This window comes from Micropterus dolomieu, linkage group LG18 (genome assembly GCF_021292245.1).
Source record: "Micropterus dolomieu isolate WLL.071019.BEF.003 ecotype Adirondacks linkage group LG18, ASM2129224v1, whole genome shotgun sequence".
Lineage (NCBI taxonomy): Eukaryota > Metazoa > Chordata > Actinopteri > Centrarchiformes > Centrarchidae > Micropterus > Micropterus dolomieu.
In genome coordinates, this window is record NC_060167.1 from 15753612 (window position 1) to 15770352 (window position 16741).

Genomic DNA, 16741 nt, shown 5'->3' on the forward strand with positions numbered 1-16741 from the left:
ATGTTCCAGGGTGTCTTGTACAATTGAACACACTGCTATTGTGAATTTTACACACATACTGTATATATGCAGTCCTTATTCCTATGCACACACACATACATACAGACACTGTACATAAACAAACAATTAGGCCTATTATCAGTGAGGTATGTTTTATTAACAAGAATAGACTGCTCTCAGTCACTATTTTCATCACCAGAACTGGGTGAAATGGCTTTTCTGAATGACTCTAGCTGGCTAATTATTTGGTGAATACAAATCTATGTCTGCGTGATGAATTAGCATATCTCTGGCTGGCTGTGTCTCAATTTAAATGGCAGATAGTTAGCTGGTTGGCTGATTTGTTTGGTTTCTCACTGATTAACAGGCTGGTTTGCTGGTTAAAAGACTTGGTTGTCAAAATAAAGGAAAAAACAACATGAAGTATGGAGTCAGACCACAACAAGGCATCCAGAACAGCTTCAGTGCTCCTTGCCAAGTCTATGAAACTCTACTTGAGGGATGAACACCATTCCTCTACAAGATATTCCTCTAAAACACTTATTTATTTCAGGTAATCTCATTGAGATCAAGATCTCTTTTGCATGAGAGACCTGAGTAGAGCAAATAGACAGACAAAACACAAAGGACATAAATCATCAAAGACAGTCACAGACATCACTAAATAGATTTGAAGATGAAAGTTTATATTATATTATCTGGTCTTTTGGAGATGGTGGTGAGAGCACTGTTTTACACGTTGGTCCAAAATGTGTGAATCTGGGTTGAGATCTGGAGACTGTAAAGGCAGTATTATTTTATTCACATCACTTTCATACTCACAAAACCATTCAGTGAGCCCTGGTGCACAGAAGCATCTGCATTTCACATATTTCTCCACTTTCATTTAGGTTTTTAATTTAATTCGTCCCCCGTCTGTAAAGACCTGCTTCAATCAGAAAATCTCTTCTGTCTCTTTGTGTGTTTTACCTCTCACACTGTTTTTCTCACATACAATCATTGCTTTCAGGTCATCTACTTTCCTCTACTGTCTCTCTGTTTCCACTCCTCTGCTCTGCTCCTCCGCTCCTCATTTTTCCTCTCCACTCCATCACTTCACTCTTCCTTGAAGTCCTTGAATGCTGCCTCTAATGGCTTCACCTCAGATGTGATCTCTTTCTCTGTCTCTCCTGGGGTCACACAGACTTTTGCCCAAGGCTTTATGCTTCACTGCACTTATTCAAAACACCCAGTGGCTCACAAAAGCACAGAATATACACAAATAAAATTAGATGCAAACTCGCACTCAGGATGAATACCTCTCAAAACAGACAGATGGGCCTCTTAATGTGATATATGCACTGCTATTCAGGTTTAATACACACATATGGACACACCGTCCATAAAGAATGTTCACTGTGCGTGAAAGAAAATATTGATGTGGGTCTTTTTTATAGTGGCAATATGGCTTTACATAATGTTTCAGTCATAGCCATGATGTGTGAGGCCTCCCTCTCGCTCACACACACACCCTTATGCTCCGCTTCACAAACTTTCCAGGGCTGATTTTACAGGGAGTCACAGGGGAGGATGAGGTGTTGACAATAATCTAAAGGACTCTCTAAACTGTCACCGTGTAGCTGACTGTGTTTGTGTTGGCCTTCGCAGGGGAAGTCCTACGTGTTTGACCAGGTGTTCCCCACTAACGCCACCCAGGAACAGGTCTACAACACCTGCGCCAAGCAGATTGTCAAAGGTGAGTCATATGCACAGTTTGCCTTTTTCGTTTAAGATGCATCAGTGACTGAGGGAGAAAGCTAATACACCTTGAATTACCGTATCCATGGGTTGCCCTTTTCAGCTTTGTCAGTTTACACTCTATTCACTGACTGCATGCGTTAGCAGCTCGGTATAAGCAGTGAGAAAAATTTCCATGATGTGATGTAGTTCCACGACCTACAGGTATGAGCAGCAAAATGCACAGATTAACAAGATCCATGCTTATCACAGCACAGTGGGACTGGCGTATCCAGAAGGCCCCGGATCAAACGAAACCAATACCCTCGAGAGTCAAATCTTTTTTTTCGCCCCTCCCTCCGTCTCCATCCCTCTACATCTGTCTGCCTCTTTTTATCCCCTTGTTAGGGTCTCGTTTTGGTACCACCTTCAAAGTGAGTGTGAAACTCCTCTGAACTAGTTCTAGATGGAGCATGAAAAAGAGATTGATTTGGTGGGAAAGATTACTCACAGAGTGTGAGATTACCTTGTAGGCCGCTGAAAGATGAAATAAAAAAAAACGAGAATAATCGCAGTGCAGGGTTGATAAAATTCCAGGTTAGGGATTTAGCAAATTGAATGAATGAGATGAAGAGTGAGATTTGAAACGTGTCAGGGGAAAAGGGTTTCTCCTTTCCTGGCTGTCTGTTTCTCTCTGTTTTGCTGCCTTTCTTCCCTTGCCCTTTTCACTGTCTTTCTCTCACATTGCCTTTCTTTGTCTCTTTCTCTTTCTCTGTGTTTTCCCTCTGTGGTGGTTTCTGTTGTCTTGCGATCTTATCTCCCGCTGTCTTTATTTCCTTTCAGCGACACATCCTTTATTCTTTGTTCTCTTATGTGTCGCTCTCTGTTTCGGTCTCACTATGACCAGCGTGGAGGCAGAGGAAGACATGTTGCTGAGCTGAGAGCTGCAAGAGTAGAGGCAACATAGGAGAGCAGGAGAGGCGAGCAAAGGGAATGTGTGCCTCGTGTTTTCAGCTGAGAGCCTTTGTGATTAGTCTGTGGTCAGCTAACCTGTGGCACCCGGCCTTTCAGGTTTTTCTTTATCCATGTTTGACTTTTACCACGGGGGTTTAGTAGACCGTGCCTGCAATATGACATTTAGCCATGTGGTGTTTTATATCCTGAAACGGTAAGGACATGTTGTTTTCACTGCGGCTCCTACCAGATGAATGGAGAGAATAATACATCTATACTTGCTTTGTTCTTCACTGAGTGCCTCCTGGTGACTTTTAACACTGGCAGTAGATGTTGTTTATTGTGTGCGGCCACAGAGGTCGTTCAGCACCTAACCAAGCTTAAATACCATGTACTTCAAAGTGCACACAGGCTTTATGAGGCACAGTCTGATCTGTCTTTGGAGCAAAGGCAAAGATATTTGTCTTTTGCTGAGTGTTTGCCAAAATTTCTGTCTGGTTAAATCTGTAATTCTGTTGGATTTTCTTTTTGTTTGGCACTCTTTCTGCCATTCTATTACATCTCCACATTGTCATACCCTTTTTTACTTTCTTTAACATGCTTCTTTCTTTTCTTTTCTCATTATAGATGTACTGGCTGGATACAATGGGACTATCTTTGCTTATGGGCAGACCTCCTCTGGAAAAACACACACCATGGAGGTACAGTATTACTAAATAATTCAAAAGGAAGACCTCTTGCTGTGGAGCACACACACACACACACACACACACACACAGTATTTTTTTTCATAGAGTATCTCCTCCTTTGCTCGCTCTGACAGTACAACTCCCTCCATCACTGCCATTGCTCACATTCTCTCTTTACCAGCCTTCTGTGGGTACTAACCTCCTTTACAACTCTCTCTGGGAAACAACCCTGTTCCTTTTCAAGTCAAAAGCCTCCCTGCTCTCCATTCTTTTACTATTCTCTCTGCTTAATTCATCCCAGGGTCTGCATTTTAACCTGCCGTTCACGCACATGTTCTTATATCGTCTCTGTCTTCTCATAGGGAAACCTTCATGATCCAGAGGGAATGGGAATCATCCCCCGGATCTCAGAGGACATTTTCGAACATATATTTGCCATGGATGAGAACCTAGAATTCCACATAAAGGTTGGTGTGAATTTCCACATGTGTCTGGACATGCATACATTTGTGTAGTTGTCTCACACAGGGATGTATATGCTCAGTTTTGCTCTTGGACATCTTACATTCAGCCCAGGCCTCTGATGTAATCCTCACGTGGATGGGCTGGCTGGAATCAGCCAAGCATCAATAAATCATGATAAACTATAAACCATGATTTGTTGTGCTTTATTCCCTTTTTACAAAACAGTCTTCTAATATAGGATAATACTTGCCAGACCCAGAGGAGGACAGATTACTGCAACATCATTTTGCACATTTGCACAATGAGCATACCTTAAAACCGTTCTCTAGCTGTGTTACTTCCATCTTTCTGTCTCTCCTTTTTTATCCGCACAAAGATCAGCTGCCCTATGTTTTTTGTTTTGGTGCAGGTCTCCTACTTTGAGATCTACATGGACAAAATCCGTGACCTGCTGGATGGTGTGTTTATGCACTGAACACATGGCTTTCAAACTGAAAACATAACACATATGACTCATATTTGTTAAAACTGTAAAGGTTTCTTGCAATACACAGTTGGACATTGAAACCATTATAGTTACACAGTGAATAAGGATGCATGACACAATAATAAAACTTGATTTCATTCATTCATTTATTCATTCATTCATACTAAAACATCACCAAGGGCACAATTTCCGCTGGAGATGGGGGGGACATGTGTCCCTCACTTTTTAAAATCTTATTTCTGTTTCTTTACAAAACTCTCTCTAAACATTGTTCTTTTACTGCCTAGCTGCCAAAATCCCAAATATGAAAATGCTCATCTGAGTCACCTTAAATTAATGCCTTACAGCAATTAGCTTAACAAGCATGTAACAGTAACAGTAGCGAGTTGTGCAGTGAGAGCTTTGTGGACTTCTTTTCCCCTGTTTTTCACCTCTCAGGCCAAATACATTTGTAGCTCTCTTAATGATGCAGAGTATTGTGGCTGTATGCAGCTTGAGAGGAAGGCATATCTCAGGGCTGAAAAAAGTACTTAAACCTTCTCTGCATATTTTTCCATTAAACAAAATCTATATTTTTGTTTACAGCTAAGGTAATATAATATTTGTTGGACATCATTGGGTATCTCTAAAAAATGGCAGTAAAGCTCAGAGCTCTTTGTACTCACTAAGTAAGGTTAGTGCATTAACAATACTCGAGGTTTACATAGCATCTTATTATCCACACTTCTAAAACAAAACCTTCACCCTTGGTTGTCATGGTAGTAATTGTCAGTTAAGGTAACAGTATAAAAACTTTTGATGGATGGAAGTTAAATTGAACAAGTAAACAACCGTCATGCCTTCTGTACATTTTTTTGCTTCAGACAATAAAGCTTTGTGGTTTGGGGCATTATATACAGAAGCACCACAACATGCAGTTCATGTTATCACTGAGATGTCTAACCATTGTAAAATGATTGAGAGGGTGGGACATGGAGAGGTAGGCAGCATCCTTGTGATTACATCTTTAATAGAGCCAGAAACAGCAGTGAAAGCCTCCATCTGTATGCAGCGGAGTTCACAGCTGCTGAGGAACAAGCAATGAACAAAAAAAGAGTCAACAACAAACGAAATGAATTGGGGCGGCTCAGAGTACAACCCCCTGTGGAAGTATTTGCAGTGAGAAAAAGTGACAGTAGGGTGACAAAACACACAAACACAGACACACACATGCACAAGCACAGGCACACAGTCCCGGAGGAGAAAAACAGCCTCTGCAATCCAGTGAAATTTAATTATCATTGACAATACAGGACTTTCAAATGCGTAATGACTAATGCAGGAATTTAGGCCAATAAGTGGCTTTGTCAGATTTTTTTATTTTGCTCTTTGACATTAGCGAAGGCATCTGCATAACCTCTCAGTGACTTTGGCAATAATACTTCAGTTCCAGTAAAAAAGGATTCATAGTTAGAGCCTCACATAGTCTTTCACACCGCATTAGCAGACTTTGACTCACATATATGAAGGGAACATAGTCAGGTCTGATTATAGAGAGTAAAAAAACACATATTCACAAGCAGAACCTCATTTGCACACATGCACGCACACGCATTGGATAACACAGTGACCTCTCATTATTTTCCCTCACTCCCTAGTGACAAAAACCAACCTGTCAGTTCATGAAGACAAACACAGAGTTCCTTATGTGAAGGTGAGTCATTGGCAGTTTGACATGATTCAATCTGATGTCTCTCCCTTTATTATGAAGAAATAGTTTGTGGTATGGGTTTATTGGAAAGGAATAATTTGATATTTTGGGAATTGCACTTTTTGTGGAGTTAAGATGAGATGATTGATACCACTCTCATACCTTTCAGATATAACAAAGGCTACAGTCAGTGGGCGATTAGCATAACTTAGCGCCAATACTGGAAGCAGGGAGAAACAGCAAGCCTGGCTCTTTCAAAATCCACATAGCAGCACCTGTAAAGGGCATAATTTACATCTTGTTTGTGGACATGGCATGGGGTTCTTGGTGTGACACGTAACTTAGAGTCTTTCTCTTGTTGCAACTGTTCAGAGCCAAGAAATAGTACAAGACACAACCCCCGTAAAACGGCAAATTGTAATTTTCACATTTCAAACAATGTATAATACTAATAGGTAATGTTGTCAAAACCGAGACCAAGTCAAGACCAAGACCAGACTTTATCGAGACCGAGACAAGACCAAGACTTTTAGGGGCTAAGTCAAGCTCGAGACCGAGTCAAGACCAACACCAGTTCCCCACATTACATGACACACAATAAAATGTGAAACGAGATCATAGTTCTCAAATTGATCTGAAAGATCCACATTCCCCTTAAAACACCCACATGCATACATTGATTTCAGCTCTTAGTGTTTGTATCACCATCACCAGGAGGGGTGAGGGGTAATGGTAACAACACATTTTTAATTAGGGTTATTGGCCGCATTTGAAGCAATAGTTGTTAACAGTTAAATCAGGCGATGCAAAAGCAATTTATTGATAATCCCAAAGTTATGGGCTCAATGACCAAGACAAGACCAAGTATAAATGCGGTCGAGTCAGAGACGAGACCAAGACCAGTCTCGAGTACTACTACACTGCTAATAGGTGGGTTTTGTAACCGATTGGCAGAGCCATGCTACCTGTGTCCTCCTGTTTTCAGTCTTTGTGCTAAGCTAAGCTAAGTGGCTGCGGGCTGCGGCTTTGAGTGATGTCCTCATCATGATGTTCTCATCTAGTTAACATAACTCCAGATTTAACAAAATGTTGAACCTTTGCTTTAAAGTGCGAGGGTACTGATTTTACATGTCTGTAGTTTTGCAGACACAAATACGTGTGTATAATAGATGTGCATATGGAATAATTAATTTGCGGATACAATGTGTTTGTTGGTGGTAATTTGTTTTCATCACAGCACGAAGTAATGTTTGCATGTGTCTTTCTTTCACCAAGGGCTGCACGGAGCGATTTGTCACAAGCCCAGAGGAAGTGATGGATGTGATAGATGAAGGGAAGGCTAACCGTCATGTTGCTGTCACCAGTGAGTCATACTGTTGATCTTTGTGATATTCTGATGCTCATAAAGCCAGACATTTCATGTCACATTTCTTTCAAAGCTTAAACATAACAATGTAAAGGTGAGAAATGCATGAAGAGGTGCAGCATCTTGCTTAACAACTCTATGTGAAATAATAAATAGAATGGTGTTTTATATATGGAGTCTCTCCACTCCTCACTTTGTTCTTTAGACATGAATGAACACAGTTCCCGCAGTCATAGCATCTTCCTGATAAACATCAAACAAGAACACGTGGAGACAGAGCAGAAGCTGTGTGGGAAGCTGTACCTGGTCGACCTAGCTGGTAGTGAAAAGGTAGGACAAATAAGGTATTTCTCTACAAGCATTAAAAGCAGGGCATCGCATTGCTATAAATTCTCAACACTCACTGTCAGCAGAATTTTTGTAACACTGGGACCAGACATCTCAGAAAATGGTGGTTTCAGACATCAAAGAAGCAGATAATGAATTTATTAAATCTCTGAACTTTACCCTTTAGGCATTTTAAAGCACTCACTTTATGTCACTGCATTGATTTTTTTAATAAAATTCTACATTATGGAGAATCTTTCGCTGATGCAACATCAGGGTTAGTGTTTGCCCATTTTGAGGAATCCAGTCGGTTCCAGTGATGGAGACAAAAAAATTTTTTTCAGAGTAATAAGAAACACTCAAAAATTCTAGATTATCTCTAAAAGAGATCCAAGACAGAGGTCAAATTGAGGGGAGCCACAAACAACTAATTTCTCTCATGTTTCAAGGTTAGGTGAAATCTGAGTCAGCTTGCCCCAACACATCACAAAACAATTTATCTCCAGGACATAGGTCAAAGTAGATAGAAAATACACAGCCACACATAACCCTTGGCTCCTGGGTGTAGTCTAGTGTTGATGGTATTGATGTAAAATATAGAATAGTGTGTGCTCAGGATAGTGGATTGCTATACAGTCTGGCCAGATACTGAGGGTTTGTACAGTGGTTTGTAGCTAATAAGTGCTGATGCTGCATCTCCAAGTTGTCTTGGTCATCCCTGGGGGGAAGGAGGAAATGGTTCTGCTCCAACAACTTCTTAGACTTTAGTACAAAATATTATGGACTGAACAGAAAGCTGGTGCATGTTCCACAGAAGGCTTTGATTGGACAACTTGCTCTCCTCTATAATTAAGCTCCTCATTATCTCGCTGTACATAATTATATTCCATGATGATTATGACACAATATGGTGTGTCTAATAAAATGTCTTGCATAGACCTTCTCAAAGGCTAGTTGACTCTCAGTGTTATCCATTTTTGACATTTTACAATTAAAGCATAAAGGCTTTATTTTACTGGTCTGAAATTTCTGTATAAGTTTCTGTCTTTTTTTCCCTCATTATAGAGAAAATAGAGACATGTTTCTGAGACATTTATTTGAGTTTACCTGGTTGTGCTGAGTTTATAGGCAGTTGTTGATTTCCAGAGGATTTTACTATCAAACCAGAGTAAATCTTTATTCTTTATTTGTTTATAATTGAAACATTTAGTAGAGGGTTAGGATTTCACCAGACATGTTGAATTGTATTGTTTTTGCATGTTCAGCTGACTTGGTTACGCTAGCAATTCATTATATTTGAAAGTTTACCAATTGAGCACAACATTTATCCACTAGTTAGTACCAAATTACATAGTAATTTCTTGGAACCTTCATATGAATTTACAGTTACAACTCATTCCGTTTCTTGGAAATTAAAATAAACCAGAAAATAAACACGTTTTATGCAGATAATATACAGTCCTTTACAATTTAATCCCTGTGTATGTATCTGTGTCAGGTCAGTAAGACAGGTGCTGAGGGAGCAGTGCTGGATGAGGCCAAGAACATCAACAAGTCTCTGTCGGCCCTGGGGAACGTCATTTCAGCCTTGGCTGAGGGAACGGTACGGTGGAGAAAGTCCTTACAGTGTTTCTTATCTTTCAAGCCTCTAGTGTAAAGCTAACTATGGCCTTTCCTCTTAATTGAAGATGGTAAAAACAATGTTGATGCTGAACATAGTCAGGGGTTTTGCAGAATCCTCCCATATTGGATTGGATTGGGTCAGTGCTGTAGTGACATGTTAGCTAGCTTTCAGCCCCCTCATCCATAATTCCCAATACTGCTACAGCTGCAACTTATTTCCATATAAGCAACTAGCATACTCACCTACTCGATCCATTCTGCCCATTAAAAAGTCCTTCCATGGTCCATCATCATAATTAAGACATTCACCCTCTCATATCATATAACTCTCAGGGAGCTCCTTATAAAATGGAAAGAATTTTTATTCATTGAGCAAGGACACAGTCTTTTGAAGGCATTTCAAAAGTTAAAAAGGTAATACTGTGAATGAGGCAGTAGATGGAAAGAAACCTCTTCTTTCTTTGTTCTGTGCTGATGCTCATGGGACACATTTTTAGTTTTTGAAACAGGCACGTGCATGGTGGTACAGCCTTTCAGAATGGCCTCCAAGGCCTTTTAATCTTCTTCTATCTATCTTTTTTTATGCCTTTTTCACCGTCTTTGATTCCCTTTCATCCTTCCTCTCTTTATTTCTTTGCAGAAATCCCATGTGCCGTACCGTGACAGCAAAATGACTCGCATCTTACAGGACTCGCTGGGCGGGAACTGTCGCACCACCATGTTTATCTGTTGCTCTCCCTCCAGCTACAATGATGCAGAGACCAAATCCACCTTGATGTTTGGCCAACGGTAACATGCTTCCATGCTAAGTAGCCATGGGCTGCTGCGCTGTGCAGCGCAACACGTCTCTGTTTCGCTCGGCTGCAGCTGTTCGGATTGTTTTTCTGCTGAAATGTGTTCAACTCAGATACGCTGTTCACATATTACTACCTTCAACTTTGCTTTTGAGGACTCACACCCTATTTTAGAGGCAGGGTTTGTGTAACTTGGTTTTGATCGTGTTAGGATTGCTTAAAAAGCATAATTTTTAATCTTAAGGGTAAACTCATAGAGGCAGAGATTTGGTTTGCTTGCCAGCTTCCACTCTTATTGCTCACCGTAAAGTCAAAGAAACCCACAGATGGAAAGAAAGACCCTAAAAAAGCATCCTTATATATCTTCAGCTTTTTTCATCTACCAATGAATTACTTGAATAGAGACTGACATGAGAGTTGGTTGCAATAAATAATGTATGACTGAGCAAAGTGACAGAATCCACAGCAGATATTTTACTGAACAGAAAATATGGTCTCTTATCTCCCTGTGTCAGCCACAGTAGCTGTTGAACATCTCGATTAATTTCTTTCATAAAATCAATAGGACACCAAAAATACTATGAAATCATGCACAAATGTAGGGCTTTCTTAACTACAACATTAAAAGCAGGTTACTGAAATTCAGTGTCTAGATTAGATTCATTTTAGGGTTTTAGTAACTATTAGAAATAGAGATTCTAAGCTTGGACCATGAATTATGGTACATAGTGTATAGATGCAGTACATAAATTAGCCATTACCACTTTGTTGAACATTAGCTTTGTTTCCATCTGATGTTTTCAGCACCATCTGAATACAGGGTTAGCTAAATTCAGATGTGGTGAGGCAACACAGACGGTTGCGGTTTGTCTTGCTAATATCAGGGAATAAATGAATTAGAACAACAGTGTTTTCTCACTGGAGTGTGAAATTAAGTGATAGCCAGTGATGTGAAATTCACAGCCGGAGCTGAGTGCTGCAACAGTGGCATCATGAATGTTTCAACTCTGTGACGCAATTTATTTGCGTCATAATTGAGCAGTAATTTATAGGCACATACAGTATCCCCACAGCTATCTACTTATGAGTTGCATGATTGCTGTATTTTGATGTAAATAAGTTTTAGGAGTTCCAAAGCGTTTTAACATTTTTTGAATTCCTCCGTATACCTCTCTCTGCCTACATGCACCATCAAACACAAACCGCTGGCAGAAACCTAATTTGCATACCAATTAATGAGATGCAAGCCCATTTTCATTGCGCAGCCAGAGCTGAAAGACCCTTGTTGACAGTTCCTCTATTCTCTGCTGTCCTCTCACACTTTTTCTCTTTTCCTCTTTTCTACATCTCTTCCTGTCACCCCCCTATCCTCCCCTTTCTCTCGTTTCTGCTCTCACATCTCTCCAATTAGAGCCAAGACTATTAGAAATACTGTATCAGTGAACCTTGAGCTCACAGCAGAGCAGTGGAAGAAGAAGTACGAAAAGGAAAAAGAGAAGAACAGGTCAATGAAGGAGACTCTTCAAAGACTGGAGGCTGAGCTGAACATCTGGAGGAACGGTAATACTCACACTGTTATCACGTTGGCAGCTCATAAAAACACAGAATATCTAAGTCTTCTGCCAGGGAAGAACTGTGAAAATTGTTGCCCAGACAACATTTTACATTATCAGAACCTTTTAATTTAATGTCTGAATAATAATATGCTTGGGTGTTGATGGCGCAGTGGATAAGACGCATACTTTTGGCGTGAGAGACCCAGGTTCGAATCCACTGTGAGACACCAATGTGTCCCTGAGCAAGACACTTAACCCCCAGAGGCGTGCGATCTCTGACAGATATAGCAATTGTAAGTCGCTTTGGATAAAAGCTAAATGTTTATGTTTTTAGTCACACAAGCAGCCATGTGTAGTCAGCCTAAGACTTTAGTCCAGACTGAAATATCTCAACCAGTATTGGATGGATTGCCTTGAAATTCTGTACAGACATTCATGGTTCCCAGAGGATAAATCCCAATGAGTTAGGTGATCCTCTGACTTTTTCATGTTGCGCCACCATTCGGTTGGTTTTGAGTGAATTGTCTTGACTATTGATGCCATGAAATTTGTTAATTTTAATAACTAATTTAATCTAGTGTCATCAGGCCAACACTTTGTGGTGTCTGACAAAATATCTGCAAAACTAATAATTCAAAACGTATTCCCATCATCAGAGGGTGTGCCAGTATATATGGTGTAATTAACTCAGCTAGGTAGTCTATGCAAGGCCTTGCAAGTTAAAAGAAGGACCTAAAAATCAGCTCTAGTTTGCACTGGTAACCAGTGAAGAGAGAATGGGTGTTATATGGTAAGATTTTCTAGTTATTGTCAAGATTCTGTCTGCTGCCACAGCCTGGTGGCACAGCTAGGGAGACCAAAGAAAAGGACATTACAGTAATCAAGTCTGGAGGATGCAAATGCATGAATTAGGACTTCAGCACCATACACACAGCTGTGCCTAAATACAGCCTCACAGAGCTGCTAAGCGTGGCGATAAACAGTCTTGTTAAATTACTGTAATAAATTACAAAAAATGAATAAAATTTTCTACAGTGCAGTAAAAATGAGAAGTGTGCTATTTGCAGGTAAGAAGCTTTTGCCGGAGAGCACTGAGAGTCATGTCCAGAGAACACAGCCTCTGGAAAAAAAACCTCCACACTACATCTCCTTGTAGCAGTCCCTTTTCATGCATGGAAGAGTACTTACCAACAGGAATGAACATTTTATCAGACTGCTAGCCTGCAGAAATTATTTTTCAGTCCACGTAAGTGCAGATTTAACCTCACTTGATATCATTTGAATACATGCCAGAGGAGATATGGTAAGAGAGCAGCCAAAGTTGCTGAACTTTTGCCAAAACACTTAAAAATCCCTTTCTGGCTATTTCTCTTTCATATTATTCAGACTTTTACACTTTGTATAATTTGATTCCCCTTTACATTGTGCTGAAGGCAAGAAACGCTGGAGGCTTTATGTTTTATGAATCCTTATGTATTAGTAATCCTCACAGCGACAAAGGCTAATCTAATCTACAGGAAAGTCATAACTTACACTGATCCTCTCCCATGTCAGCACACACACACACACACGCATGCACAGTGCACACACATAAACACAAGCACATGGAGTACTACACACATACACACAGACACACATTTCTAAGCATCCTCTCCCGCTGGACTGTAGGTTAATTCAAATGTCAATGCTCTCAATGGTTGTGATTGGTTGACATTCAAGCTGTGTAATGAATCCTCTCTGATGTTTGTCTTGAAGGTCATTCCCTCATTGCTTGACCTGAATTTTTAAAAAAACGCTATAACACATCTTTATTGAACACCTATCAGTGAAAATGTTCCTTTTTATTGCTTCATCCCCATCAGTTACTTTAATTTTCCTTCTCACACACACACACACACACACACACACACACACACACACACACACACACACACACACACACACACACACACACACAAAATATCCCCCTCCACTTTCTTCCTCTGTATCTCTCTTACAGTTTAGTACTTTTAATTTCCTAATGGATCATTTTGACAACATCGTTACCCCCATTCCCCCCTCCCTGCTCCCTATATTGTTGGCCACCACTGGCCAGGAACCCCCTGAGAAGAATGATGCTAACCTCCACCTTGTACCATATTGCGTGACTCTTTAGTCACGGATCGCCCAAAGACTGGAACAGCTGTCTCTAACAGTAAATTCCAACCCATCTCCTCCCTCTGCAGTCTAGAGTGGGGATGTCCTATAGTGTGCAGTCATGTGTTTCTGTTTTTTGTCGCATTGAACCAGGCAGCTGTTTTTATCGATTAGCATACTTACAACTAGACTTGTCTCAACTAATATAACTTAATACAGAGTTGTCCCCAGTGAGTTGAGACTTATTAACATTTAACCGAAACCACAATCTTTCCCTAACCTTAAACAAAGTGCTTCTCTTACCTAAACTTAACTACAGACAGGACCCAGGATGTGAACCAAGATCTCTGTCATCAAAGTCTCTTTTTTATGGTCACCATCCACACCAACCACCTCCCTCTGACTCCGGTAAAAAAAATATAACACTTAAGAAACGTTGCCCCAAAACATAAACCACTGGTAATTTAGTAATAATTAAACATAACTTCTATGAGACAAGGTTGGTGTCTATCCTCATGAATAATATAAATTATTTCTTACATAATGTCAATTATGTGACAGGATCAAACTCTACCAATAGTGAAAATATCCCAGCATATATTGTGTTGTATTTACAGTTTTGTGCTATGACGTATTCCTCGCATCACATCCTGCTTTGGTCCTGGGACACATCAGCATAAACCTCTTAATGCTGCCTGGGGAAGAGCATTACAATTACAATGCATTAAAATCCAGAGTAGCTGTCAGTCCAAGACTTTTTCTGTGTTCCTCATCCCATTAAATGCCTGTAGTTGGGCACAATTAGCATACTGAATTTTCTCAACATTGCATTCAACATTTCTCCCCCTTTTTTGTACTACTGAACTACTGGAGCAGTCTGAACCAAAGCCAGACACAATACACGTGACATTTTAATGTTAAATAGGTCTAGTAATTTGTATTGACAGTGTACATACAAAAGAAAGGTAATTTATGACAGACATATATCAAACCTGAAATTGAAATGCATTCATGAGTGAGGAAAGGACATGCGCTGAAGATTAACCCAGTAACCCTTTTTTTATATTAATCCATAGAGGAGGATTTGCCAGCGATAAGAGCATCACACAAATCTAATATTTTGTCCCTCGTCTTTAGGTGAGGATGTTGTTGTGTTAGAGCATCTGAGCCCGGAATCTGAAGACATTCCCCTGGTGCCTCCCAAAACTGAGGAGCCACATCCCGACATCTGCAGCCCCTGCAGCCCTTGCTCAGTTGCCTCCTCCATTGTGGTTCATATATCTGAGGAGGAGCGGCAGAAGTATGAGGAGGAGATACGCAAGCTTTACAAACAGCTGGATGATAAGGTGAAGAACGAATGTGCCAGGAGTTATGCTAGAACCCAGATGCAGACACAGAGACAAAGCAGCAGTTAAACAGTTTATTGACGAGACAGGGTGAGCAAACTAGGCAGGGTGAGGTGGCAGGGAGTCTCTTTCCAAGCAGTGGAGTGTGAGGGCTGGCTGGCTGGCGTGGCTGGCTGGAGTGTGGCTGGAAAGTTTGGATCTCAGCTTTGAGGGACTTGGAACTGGTAGTCAGGTAGAGCAGGTGATCTGGAGACAGGCAGAGAGAAGTCAGTAAAAGCAAACTGGTTGCTAGATTAACAGACTAGATGCTAAGGTAAGACCTACGATACGCAATTTAACAATCCATCAGGGAATGGAAGTCTGGTCTCTCCTTAAGAGGTAGGGATGGCTGATCAGGAACAGGTGCGTGATTACCAGCAGGTGCAGCAAGTGCCAACTCAGGAACCCAGACACGCCCAGGATTCAAAAAACTGAGAGAAGAAAAAACTGAACAAAAACACACAAAGCATGCCTCACTCACCCAAAGGAAAAAACAAATCAAAACACACTCACTCAGTCCCAAACTCAGGTGAGAGATGCATGGTTTATGACAGAATGCCGCATGAGGAGCATTTGTTTGCATGGTTTACACACCGTAGCTGATAATGCACACATGAATACAAAGAGCATATCATACATATCGTATTATTCATGTTAATCAGAAACATAGGAGCAACAAATAGGAATACATGTCATTAGGGAAATAATAATGTTCTACATCGAAAAGCATTGAAGCTTTAATTTATTCAACACATCATTTATGCATGTGTATGTTGTGCTCAGCAGTGCTGTAATGTGTCAAGTTATTGCTTTTAATAACCAATTTTCCATTAAATATGGAGATACAACTGTGTGTCGATGTAGTGTGTGTGTGTATGTGTGTGTAACCAAAAGTAACCATGTTTTGTTCTTTGCATTTTCACACATGCAGGCATGTCCAGGTGTGCACATACTGTACAGGGCAATGCATGGGGATGCATTAATAAGATTTTTTTTCTCTACGCATGTTGTAAACCAGCTACAGTAGACCTGATGCAGGATATTCTACATTACATGTTAAGTGTGTTTATACACATTTTCTATTACATCCAGAGTTTCTGGTTGAAGTTAAGGATTGGGAGAGAGCTTGCTTTTTCCATTGTCGCCTGCACAATGGAAACACAGACCATCAAACAACTCCTTTTTGAACAGTATAACAATATACTTTGCTTTTGTTTACAGTTATACTGTATTAATCTTTTCTTTTCTCAAACAGGTTTGAAACTACTACAAATCATCATTTATACGATTGTGTGCATGATAAAATTGTATAGTTGTGATTGGACATGGGACATGGGGTGGTGATGGCACAGTAGAGAAGACATAGCAATAGCAATTATAAGTTGCTTTGGATTTAAGTGGTAGCTAAATGAGTAAAAATTTAAATGTAAAGTGGATAAAAATGGGAATGTAAAGTGGGACCCAAAATACACATGATGGCAGAGCACAAAGAATCTGTACTGCACCAGTGTGTGTAATACATAACACTGTAAACTGTTTTTATTCCATGCGTC

General features: G+C 40.3%; 1 protein-coding gene across 3 annotated transcripts in view; it reads left to right on the forward strand.

Annotated features, from left to right (window-relative positions):
* The window catches only part of kif5ab (kinesin family member 5A, b), a 50594-nt gene that overhangs the window by 3880 nt on the left and 29973 nt on the right, over window positions 1–16741 (forward strand). For all 3 annotated transcript variants that reach the window (XM_046029067.1, XM_046029069.1, XM_046029068.1), the window contains exons 2-12: window positions 1648–1735; window positions 3298–3371; window positions 3722–3826; window positions 4234–4282; window positions 5949–6004; window positions 7277–7364; window positions 7573–7697; window positions 9193–9297; window positions 9958–10106; window positions 11523–11671; window positions 14941–15149. In XM_046029067.1, the coding sequence (XP_045885023.1) occupies window positions 1648–1735; window positions 3298–3371; window positions 3722–3826; window positions 4234–4282; window positions 5949–6004; window positions 7277–7364; window positions 7573–7697; window positions 9193–9297; window positions 9958–10106; window positions 11523–11671; window positions 14941–15149 (1197 nt within the window). The remainder of the gene's footprint in view (window positions 1–1647; window positions 1736–3297; window positions 3372–3721; window positions 3827–4233; window positions 4283–5948; window positions 6005–7276; window positions 7365–7572; window positions 7698–9192; window positions 9298–9957; window positions 10107–11522; window positions 11672–14940; window positions 15150–16741) is intronic.